We start from the raw sequence: 12242 nt of genomic DNA, 5'->3' as shown, positions 1-12242 counted from the left end.
GATGCTTATGGTGGACACCACTTATGAACTGGATCAACCTCTTATCAGGTAGTCGTCCAGGTAAGGAAAAACATCAACCCCTGACCTCCAGTGGGATGCTGCTACCATTGCCATAAACTTTGTAAAAAATACACAGGGCAGAGAAGAGAGACCAAAGGGGAACACTGAACTGATAATAACAATCACTGATGGTGATTCTCAGCAATTTTCGGTGCCTCTGGTGAATCACCATGTGAAAGTAGGCGTCTGTCAAGGTTCCTCCCCCACTCTGAACTCTAGGGTACAGATGTGGGGACCTGCATGAAAAGCTTACTTTTACCAGCTTAGGTTAAAACTTCCCCAAGGTACAAATTAATTTTATCCTTTGTCCTTGGAATATCCACTGCCACCACCAAACTCTAACTGGGTTTACTGGGAAACGTAGTTTGGACACGTCTTTCCCCCCAAAATCCTCCCAACCCTTGCACCCCACTTCCTGGGAAAGGTTTCGTAAAAATCCTCACCAATTTGCATAGGTGACCACAGACCCAAACCCTTGGATCTGAGAACTATGAAAAAGCATTCAGTTTTCTTACAAGACGACTTTTAATAGAAGTAAAGAAATCCCCTCTGTAAAATCAGGATGGTAGATACCTTACAGGGTAATTAGATTCAAAACATAGAGAATCCCTCTAGGCAAAACCTTAAGTTACAAAAAAGACACACAGACAGAAATAGTCATTCTATTCAGCACAATTCTTTTCTCAGCCATTTAAAGAAATCATAATCTAACACATACCTAGCTAGATTACTTACTAAAAGTTCTAAGACTCCATTCCTGGTCTATCCCCGGAAAAAACAGAATATAGACAGACACAGACCCTTTGTTTCTCTCCCTCCTCCCAGCTTTTGAAAGTATCTTGTCTCCTCATTGGTCATTTTGGTCAGGTGCCAGCGAGGTTACCTTTAGCTTCTTAACCCTTTACAGGTGAGAGGATTTTTCCTCTGGCCAGGAGGGATTTTAAAGGGGTTTACCCTTCCCTTTATATTTATGACAGCATCTAAGTCAACAGCAACATACTAGTCCCTGGATCCAGGGAAGGAATAATGGAAGCTAGAATGACCATCTGGAATTTCAGTTTTTTCAAGAACTTAAGTGCCTTAGATCTAAAATAGGCCTGAGACCCCATTTTGCCTTTGGAATAAGGAAGTATTGGGAGTAAAATCCCTTTTCCCTGAACAAAGAAGAGATCTCTCCTACACCTCCTACCAGAAGGAGCAATTGTATCACTTGCAGTAACATTGCCTTGTGAGAAAGGTCCCTGAAGAGTGTTGGCGTGGGGAGGCGGTCAAAATAAATTGGAACACGTATCACACTTCCACCATGCGAAAAACCCATAGAGCTGTTGTGATGTGGGCCCAAGCACAATGGTTTTGTGACAGGCAGTTTCCAAAAATGGGAAAAGAAAAAGATGGCACTTTCAGAACTAGTATTCTGTTCTAGACATGCCCATCAAAATGAGCTCTTGGCAGATGCTGTCCACTTTGATGAACCGGCAGATACAAAAGCACAGGGTGGTGGTTGCTGTTTTTTTAACATCTGCTCCTTTTCCTTGACTGACCTTGGACTCGAGGGATAAACTCCTGAAAACACTGGGACTGAGAACAGAACACCTTCCACTTCACCGTCCAGGGATTTCAGGGTTGGACTAGAATATTTGAAACTGTGCAGAGTCATCCATCTTTTCTGATAAGAGTGATGGCCCATCAAAAGGGAGGTTCTGGATTGCCAACTGCACCTCTGGAGGGAGGCCAGAAGAGTGTAACCAGGACAAATGCCTCATCGTGATAGCAGAAGTGCTGCACACAGCACAATCTGCCATATGCAGACCCACCTGCAGAGCCGTTCTAGGGACCAACTTGCCTTAATTAAAGCCTGGAACTCTTTTTTTTATCTTATCTGGGAGCTTATCTTTGAACTGTGAAAGTGTCTCCCACATGATGAAACTGTAGTGCCACAGCAAAGCGTGCTGGTTTGCAATGCACAGCTGTAATCCACCTGTGGAATAAAGCTTCTTCCCAGATAAATCCAGCTTCTTGTCCTCTATTTTTTTGAGGTTGATGCCGGTGTCCTATCTACCTTTTTCATTGGCCACTGCCACTTCAAGGGAAGCCCAAGAGTGATGATTATATCGGTGCTCGAACCTCAGAACCTCCTCTCCACTTTTTCTAAGTTGGAGGCAGAGAAACTGGTGCCTGTCAGAGGACCTGGTAGGTTCTAAGACAGCACCATGAATAAAGCCAGCTAATCTAGCTGGAGCTGCAGCTGTCAACATGCCCATCGTCTTGTGAGATTTTTCCTGGACTTCCTCTGGGTGAACGTCCAGGGTCATAGCCATCCTCCCCAACAACTCCTGAAGAGTCTTAAAATCATCACAAAATGGAGAAATTGGCTCTGCCACAACTGTCTCATCAGGAGTTGAGAAAAAGGATGTCAACGGTAACAAAAGCTAGTCCAGATGCTGATTCTTTTGTGGCTACTTGTGACAGTGATTCTGAATATTTTCTGTGCCAGGCTCGGGACAGATGCTAGAGCGTTTGCAGCGCTGATGATCCTGAGAACCAGTAGATGGAGCTAGCTGAGCAGGGATGCTCTCTATTGAGGAGGAAATCCCCACAGGTTCCTAAAGGGCCACTAGTACAGCCCCAGTCCCCAACTGTGTGTAGCCCAAGAGTTCCTTCTACAAGCCCCTTGCTGGTGCTGAGGCTGAAATCAGGGAAAGAAGGTGACATACTCCCGACGACGGGACCGGCTAGGGTGGGACACATGGGAATCCCACTTCTGAGTCCGCTGAAGAAGAAACCTCTTCTTGTGATCATGGCGGGGACTGTACCTGTCAGTACCAGTGAAGAATGATCAGACTCTGATGAAGGGGACCCGGGGAGATCATCTGAGGCTTTCCCCTAAATGGCATCACCTTAATTGGTACCCTGATGGTCAAATCAGACTGAATTACCCTGTGCAGAGGTGAAGGTGCTGACACTGGGACCTTGGGCGCCAGTGCCGGGAGAGTCTCTTGAACTGCCAGTGATGGCAGCACTGAGAGGTTTAATAACTCTCTTGCAGCCTCTAATGCTTCAGGAATAGTTGGCACTGGGAAGAAACTCTGCAGTACCGGGGTGCGAAGAGATGCTGATGAAGGTGCTTCTGGAGCTGGTCTTGACGGGCCTGTACTAGGATTTGGTACTAGGTACTAGGATTTGGAGTCAACAAACTCCCCTGTTTACAGGTGTGCTCTGGAGAGTGCCTCCTCTTTGACCAACCTCCTGAGTCTTTAGAAGAGCTTGATCTCTTTGTCTCTTTCAACAGTGCTAGTACAAACTCCTATTTCTGAGGCCTCTTCTTCGGTACTGGCAATGCCAATCTGCCTTTCAGCACCAGTAGCACCAAAGGTGCTGGATCAAGATAGTTAGCTCAGATGGAAGATGTAGCACCAATTCCAGCAACAGATATTTCAACCTAGCTGCCCTGTCTTTTTGAGAGCATGGCTTGAAGCCCTTACAAATGTCACATTTGCAGCTCACGTGAGGCTTCCCACAAACACTTAGAGCAGCTGGGATGTGGGTCACTATTAGGTATTGCTTTACCACAAGAGTGGCAGGGCTTGAAACCCAGAGAGTGAGGCATACCTCAGATACTAGGGCCAGTATCGAGGCTGGCTGTCAGATACTTTTTTGAAATTAAGCCAACCAACCACTAAACTACGCTAACTATACAATGGGTACTATTTACAGGTTTGAATGAAGACTTGCAGAAGCAAGGACAGAGAGCTACAACAACTGTCACGAGCGGTAGGAAGGAACTGAGGGGACTTGGGGGTGGCTCAGACCTTTATGCCTGCACATGGTGCTCTAAGCAGCAGAGGGCACTTGTGCTGCCCCAGCAGGTAGCGCTGAGGTGTGCAATGGCACACACAGACACCTACAATTGAATGGACACGTGCAATCACCCAAAGAAGACCTGCTGTATTTGAGGGTGTGAGAGGTTTTTCCAGTAGTGAGCATGTGAAAAACCTTATATTTCTTGGCAAACAATGTACCTAGTGAAGAGGTTTTTATTACCTCCCAAAAGATCGCCTACACATCACAGAAAACAGGTATTGTGGTTTTTTTTTAAATGTTTTAACAAAATTTCTTCAGAAAAATCATTCTTACCGTTTTCCTGCTGTTTGGTGGAACAGTCAATCCAGTTGTGTTGATTTGCTGCCCAAATCATTTCAAATTGATGAAACATTACTTTAAAATTCCATATATAGGGAACAAACGAGAAAATATCAGGAGCACTATCACTGGACCAGTCTTGAATCAAATCTAAAATTATATAAAATAAAAAGGACAAATTATTAGCAATGTATCAGGTGAAACTAAATACTTTGGAGAAGTCCTTTAAAAAGTAGTTGGACCAGATCTTTGGCTGTAGATCATTGTAGCTCTACTGGCTTCAGGGAACTATGCCAATTTACACCAGCTGAGAACTGAACTACTAAATTTCAGCAATCCTTTACCTTTCTGGTCAAAGGAGAGTTACCTCAGTCTATTAAAATGATGAATCAATGATGTACAAGTTTTATTTGTGTAAAATAAAAATTAAAATGAAATCTAATTGTTTACAGATATCCAAACACTAAAATCATATTCATGCATAAATGTAAATGCAATTAATAATTAACTGCAATAACGGTATAGGATAATACAAGAAGTATGATTTTGAACCCTGACTTACTGAGCATTAAGCTCAAAGTTTCAGATAAAGTTAAGTGTACCTATTACATGACAGAACAGCAAGTACATAACTACAAATTTTAAAAAAATCAACAGAAAGACAAAAACAGGAATCTAAAGGACATCATTAAAAATATCAAAGTTAATTTAGTTTCTGATTATTCAGTGTTTTAAATTTCTTCTTTAATTTACTAGAAGAAAAAAATTTTAACTAGTTGTCATGATTTTGTTTATCAGTCCCAATTCTGTTTTAACTATGAAAGAATTACATCAGGACCCCAATCCCTCAGAGAGTTTACAGGCAACCAGAAATGCAGGATTGGAGAGTGCCTGTGAATCACTGGCTTTCCATTACAGTACTGTATCTAAATTACAGTCAAAATCCTGGGGAGGAGATTATTTTCTGACAAGCCTGGTCAGCCACATGGAGATCAAGATAACCCATAAAGCTGAAGTTAGTCAGCCAAAAAATTTCTGCATACACCAGATTAACTGGTCAACTTCTCTTAGATCAGCAATATTAAACTAAGAAATATCTCAAAAGTTATAATCAACACAAATCAATATATTTTGTGTTGTTTGTCAAAAAAAATTATTCTTCACTGTGACTAGTCAACCATAAAAAAACAACATAAATTAACACCTAATTAAGGGAAATAAAACATTTGGATTTTTAGCACCTCAAGTTTATTCACCATTTTAGACAAACATAACCACGTTTGTAAGGCCATCTGCTCTTGCATTAAAACAACTTCATCGCCCCTCTAAAATGGTTTGGAAAACAACAAGACAAAGAAAAAACATGTGCCAGACGTACCTATGTTCCACAAATTAAATATTTAGATACTAACGTAATAAGGAAGTTACCTGCAAAGAAGTTTTTTTGAGCAAAGATAAAGTGATAGGTTGCTTTATAAACCTCAACTTCACACTGCCATGTCTGTGGCATGTTCCATATCCGGGGATAGTTGGCATTAATATGAAACTGTGAACAAAACACTAAAGCATCAGTATGCGCTTCAAACATGACAATGTGTGAACAATGCTGAGATGAAGGGTCAACCACATACACTTTGGTGAATAATTAAAACCATTTTCCTGCTGGGATGAACAGAAGGCCTCTCCAGTTTTTTAATAATTTAATCTCTTTCTCTGTGCCTGAAGGTCAGTTGACACTTTATTCATTTGTTTGAAAACTTCTACTATGAATTTCTCATATTATACCACAGATTCGCCATCTGCTGTTGCAACAGTTACGCTGAGCACTTTATAATCTAATTTAACCTTTCATAGCAAGATTCCACCTTCCTCAGCCTACTACAAAATATCATCTAAACAAACAATTTTTAAGCCAAATCATCTATGTACTGTGGCTATTAAGTGCGTACTTTTACTTGTCATTCAGGGAAAGAAAGCATTTTCAAAACTAGTGCATATGCATTTCAGTAGAAGTTAACTGGAATTCAATTGCTGAATTTCATGAAGTACTAAATGCACAAATTAAAAAGCTAATCCATCATAAAATGTATTTGTCATACTTAAGTAATTTAGTTCTAAGTATTTAAAATACTTCACAGTATACTAGTTAATGTACAATCGTATATTTTGCAGGAGAAATGTCGTCTTAGCAATGCAAGTCTGAGCAACACTCTACTATTAAATCTTTGCTGAGCACCCAGAAGAGACAGTTTGTAAGTTATATTATGCCTATAAACTAGGTGAGATTAGCAAACTCAAGTCTTCACAGACTGGGGCCTAAATCAATGTTTAACTTTACACACTTAAGTAGCTCTTCAGACTTCTGTGGGATTACTCAACATGCATAAAATTACTTGTGCATAATTCTTTGGAGGATTGAGGTCTTGTAAAGTATATACAAATGCCCCAATCATTGCACTGTTTTCTATACTTGCACAACATTTATACCAGGCATATAAAAATGATTTATATTAAACCAAATGTCCATCAGAGACAACTGCACCTCTGTGCTTAACAATGCTTTGTTACTGTAGACTTACAGCTAACATTTCTGCTTCTAGAAGAGTTCGGTACTGCATACTGCTGGTGGCATCAACGTGTAAAAGCTGTCCTTTAATTGCAGGGGAATAGCCTAGCGGACAGAACAAATAATGTTTACATCATGGCTTCTCTTGTCATAGAATATCAGGGTTGGAAGGGACCTCAGGAGGTCATCTAGTCCAACCCCCAATCTTGTGTGACAAGATTATTTCTGAATTACAGTAAAGAAGCAAGAGTTAAACAGAAATTCAAATACTTTATAAATAAACAACATGAGGTGCAAAACACATCGTGAACAGAATCAATAGTATGAGGCTCCAGTTCAGTCCTTTACTAGTTGGATGACAAAGGCTTAAGATAATGCAGTTGAGGAATCTGGCTGGTCCAGAAAAGGCTTCTCTGGGGCTCTGGAGACCAGGTTTCAATTTGCAACTCTGTTGCAGCCTGTGTGTGAAATCTTGGGCAACTCACTTAGCTTCTCTGTGTCTAGTTATCCATCTGTAAAAGGGGGATAGCAGTACTTCCTCCCTCACAGAGGTGTTTGTGAGGATACAAACATTAAAGATTGCTCAGATACTATGGTGATAGGGATCATATATATGTACAATAGACAAAAGAGACAGTGAGAGATAGGAAAGGCAATGATCAACTTCAAAAGGAAGCTGCATCTACTACTCCTTATATGCAGGGTAAAGATAAGACACACAAGCAAAAGCAAGTAAAGAAAACTTCAGCATATTTAATATAGGACTTCAACACTTACCGACAGGGGAGGGCAACAGAAGAGCCCAAATCCCGGTCTCCCTTCACCCCCATCTTTATCTTGACTTTACATGGTATTTCTATGACTAAGTTAATATTTCATCAATGTATTACCCATTATGTTTCTAAAGACTTGTTATGGTAATCATATTGAAAAATGGGATCTGCTTTTGTACAGATACAATTTATGTAATATGCTAAAGTATTAATAAAATTAGATAAAATAAGAGCTTTGTTTTCAGTAACTAGGGAGAAGTTACTGCAATGTCTTATTGATATCAATTAGGGCTTCACAAGAGTTAAATCTGTATTTTTAAAGTGCTTTAAGATCCTGTAATGAAAGGCACTATGAAAGTATAAGTTGTTATTGCTCCTTTACATAGAAATGTAGGTCCTTTGTAGCCATAAGGGGAAAACAGCTTACTATATCCACAATCCTATGAATAAACAACTGTTTTCTCCTGTGCACAATCTTAAGAATGTAAAATAAACCGCCTCATCAACTTACCATTTTCACTGACTGTCATGGGAATATTTATTTCCAAATACGAGCCTGCTCCAACGTTTACATGTACAGCATTGGTTTCCTAAGGAGGGGAGAAAAAGTTTAAACGTTATTTCTCCCCCCATCTTCAGCCAGTGTATGTCATGCCTCTGGCCATCATTATTCATGGTTAAATTGTCAGGATTAAAAAAGAAGGATCTAGCTGACTAGGATATGTCCTTAATGTTTAAAAAAAAAAAGAGAGAGAAGAAATCATGATACTGAGAATAAGTTAACATTAACAACCAGAAGATCCTTGGCTGAAAGAGAAACTGGTGAGGATGAAAGAAGATTATATTTCCCTTTCTCTTCTCCCGCCCCCCAAAAATACCATGTTTAAATATCTCTAGATACCACCTGACAAATGAAAATATGCACAAACAAAAAGCCAGACAACCTAATCACAGGAGCTTGTAAGATTCAGAGGTATCTTAAGAATTTATTTCTTACCACCTTGCCATTATTTACCCTGTTTTTGGTAAAAAGCAAGTCAATAGTGGCATCTGCAATGATATTCATCCGCAACTCAAAAGCAAGGATCTGTCTTGGCTTGCCAGGCTGTGCAATTTCTGAGACTTTCATAACCTGGTAATCTGGCGGGAAAAAAAATTTCCACAAACAGTCCCTAGAAAACAAGAAGAGAAATATAGTTACTCCGATGGAAAGAAACAATTTGTCTCATCTACAAATTTCTTTGCCACCTGTCTGTGTAATTGAATTAGATCCTTGGAAAGCCAACAGGTAAGGAAAGTGAAGGAAAAAAAAAAACATTTGCATAAAGCTGCAAGATACTGAAATCTTCAAACCTAAATCAATGGAGAGACTTTCGCCTCATTAGTGAAATCAAACTCAAAATAAATTAAATATTCAAACTGCTAGGAAATAAACTTTTGCAGGGATGGTTGTGGTGGAGAGACATGTTATGAGGGGATGACAGGAAGGAGTAACATAATAATCCCAAAAAGCAAATACAAGTACGTTACATTCTTTCTTCCATTTCATCTTCCCACCACAATATACTGTAATTGTCTTGTTTTGGAGATTAGGATGAGAGAGATGACAAGGTCACTTTTTGATTGTGTATAATTTATAGAAGCACAGAAACTATAACAACAAATTGTCTATGAAATTAGAATGTGTGGATTGGAACGTAGTCTGAATTTCTGCAATTTGAACCAAATATATAGCCACAAGAAAGGAAACTGAGAGGATGATAAAAGCATAGATAGCCTGATATATGTGGTTCACATAAGGAGTCCATCAGTGAACTAAGGTCAAATTCCGTAGAACTGTTTTAAAACTGTAACCACATATGAAATACTTTCTTGGATAAAATAAAAGTACTTGAATGAGAATGGTCTTTTTACAGCGCACTCAAGACCTGACTGCTGTAGTAGCTGAGAAATTATCATTTTTTCAGAATTACCCTATGCAGAGTCATTAATGCCAACCTGAAGAAGTGAAGGGTTCTTGAAATGGACTTCAGAGGTTAAAAGTGGGATTTTTAAAAGCACTTAAGTGAATTAGGGCAGCAAATCCCATTGACTTTCATTATGCTTCTAAACAACTCAGTACTTTTGAAAACTCCACCCTAATTTTTCTTTAAAATCAGCAATGAAAAAGTTATGCCCAAGATATAAAACATAAAAACATAAGAAAGGTCATACTGTGTCAGACCATAGGTCCATCTAGCCCAGTATCCTGTCTTCTGACAGTGGCCAATGCCAGGTGCCCCAGCAGGAATGAACAGAACAGGTAATCAACAAGTAGTCCAGCCCCTGTCGCCCATTCCCAGCTTCTGGCAAACAGAGGCTAGGACAATGATCCCTGCCCATCCTGGCTAACAGTCATTGATGGACCTATCCTCCATGAACTTATCTATTTCTTTTTTGAACCCTGTTATAGTCTTGGCCTTCACAACATCCTCTGGCAAGGAGTTTCACAGGTTGACTGTGCATTGTGTGAAAAAATACTTCATTTTGTTTGTTTTAAATCTGCTGCCTATTAATTTTATTTGGTGACCCCTAGTTCTTGTGTTATGAGAAGGAGTAAACAACACTTCCTTATTTATTTTCTCCATACCAGTCATGATTTTATAGACCTCTACCATTTCCCCCATTACTCATATTTTTTCCCAAGCTGAAAAGTCCCAGTCTTACTAATCTTTCCTCATATGGCAGACGCTCCATACCCCTAGGAATTTTTGTTGCCTTTTTCTGAACCTTTTCCAATTCCAATATATATTTTTTGAGATGGGGCAACCACATCTGTATGCAGTATTCAAGATGTGGGTGTACCATGGATTTAAATAGAGGCAATATGATATTTTCTATCCCTTTCTTAATGATTCCCAACATTCTGTTTGCTTTTTTGACTGCCGCTGCACATGGAGTGGATGTTTTCAGAGAACAATCCACAATGACTCCAAGATCTCTTTCTTGAATGGCAACAGCTAATTTAGATCCCATCATTTTATACATACAGTTGGGAGTATGTTTTCCAATGGGCATTACTTTGGATTTATCAGCATTGAATTTCACCTGCCATTTTGTTGCCCAGTCACCAAGTTTTGAGAGATCCTTTTTGTAGCTCTTCATAGTCTGCCTGGGACTTAACTATCTTGAGTAGTTTTGCATCATCTGCAAATTTTGCCACCTCACTGTTTATCCCTTTTTCCAGATTATTTATGAATATGTTCAATAGGACTGCTCCCAGTACAGACCCCTGGGGGACACCACTATTTATCTCTCTTCATTCTGAAAACTGACCATTTATTCCTACCCTTTGTTTCCTATCTTTTAACCAATTACCAGTCCATGAGAGGTCCTTCCTCCTTATCCCATGACTGCTCACTTTGCTTAAGAAACTTTGGTGAGGGACCTTTTCGAAGGCTTTCTGAAAATCTAAATATGCGATATCCACTGGATCCCCCTTGTCCACATGCTTGTTGACCCCCTCAAAGAATTCTAGCAGATTGGTGAGGCATGATTTCCCTTTACAAAAATCATGTTGACTATTTCCCAACAAATTATGTTCACCTTTACTATAGTTTCAACCAGTTTTGCACAGTACTGAAGTCAGGCATACTGGCCTGTAATTTCCAGGGTCACCTCTGGAGCCCTTTTTAAAAATTGGCGTCACATTAGCCTTCCTCCAGTCATTTGGTACAGAAGCGGATTTAAATGATAGGTTACAGACTACAGTTAGTAGTCCTGCAATTTCACATTTGAGATCCTTCAGAACTCTTGGGTGAATACCATCTGGTCCTGGTGACTTATTGCTGTTTAGTTTATCAATTTGTTCCAAAACCTCCTCTAATGACACCTCAATATGGGACAGTTCCTCAGATTTGTCACCTAAAAAGAATGGCCCAGGTTTGGGAATCTCCCTCACATCCTCAACCATGAAGACTGATGCAAAGAATTCACTTAGTTTCTCCACAATTTCCTTATCGTCCTTGAGTGTTCCTTTAGCATCTCGATCATAAGGTGGCCCCATTGGTTGTTTAGCAGGCTTCCTGCTTCTGATGTACTTAAAAAAAAAATTTGCTATTACTTTGAGTCTTTGGCTAGCTGTTCTTCAAATTCTTTTTTGGCCTTCCTAATTATATTTTTACACTTCATTTGGCAGAGTTTATGCTCCTTTCTATTTTCCTCACTAGGATTTAACTTCCACTTTTTAAAGGATGCCTTTTTGCCTCTCACTGCTTCTTTTACTTTGCTGGTTAGCCATGGTAGCTCTTTTTTGGTTCTCTTAGTATGCATTTTAATTTGGGGGTATACATTTAAGTTGAGCCTCTATTATGGTGTCTTTAAAAAGTTTCTATGCAGCTTGCAGGGGTTTTACTTTTGGTGCTGTAACTTTTATTTTCTGTTTAACTAACCTCATATTTGTGTAGTTCCCCTTTTTGAAATTAAATGCTACAGTGTTGGGCCACTGTAGTGTTTTCCCTGCCACAGGGATGTTAAATTTAATTATATTGTGGTCACTATTACCAAGTGCTCCAGCTATATTCACCTCCTGGACCTGATCCTGTGCTCCACTTAGGACTAAATCAAGAATTGCCTCTCCTCTTGTGGGTTCAAGGACTAGCTGCTTCATTTAAGGTGTCAAGAAACTTTACTTCCGTCCTGAGGGGATATGTACCCAGTCAATA

General features: G+C 39.7%; 1 protein-coding gene across 12 annotated transcripts in view; it reads right to left on the bottom strand.

Moving 5' to 3' along the window:
• BLTP1 (bridge-like lipid transfer protein family member 1) overlaps nt 1–12242 on the bottom strand; it is a 244333-nt gene that overhangs the window by 165831 nt on the left and 66260 nt on the right. For all 12 annotated transcript variants that reach the window (XM_075127633.1, XM_048847184.2, XM_075127624.1 and 9 more), the window contains 5 exons: nt 8555–8711; nt 8051–8129; nt 6780–6871; nt 5629–5746; nt 4195–4350 (listed from right to left, as the gene is read on the bottom strand). In XM_075127633.1, the coding sequence (XP_074983734.1) occupies nt 4195–4350; nt 5629–5746; nt 6780–6871; nt 8051–8129; nt 8555–8711 (602 nt within the window). The remainder of the gene's footprint in view (nt 1–4194; nt 4351–5628; nt 5747–6779; nt 6872–8050; nt 8130–8554; nt 8712–12242) is intronic.

Source organism: Caretta caretta, chromosome 4 (assembly GCF_965140235.1).
Source record: "Caretta caretta isolate rCarCar2 chromosome 4, rCarCar1.hap1, whole genome shotgun sequence".
NCBI classification, from domain to species: Eukaryota; Metazoa; Chordata; order Testudines; family Cheloniidae; genus Caretta; species Caretta caretta.
This window is presented reverse-complemented; position numbering and strand designations above follow the sequence as displayed.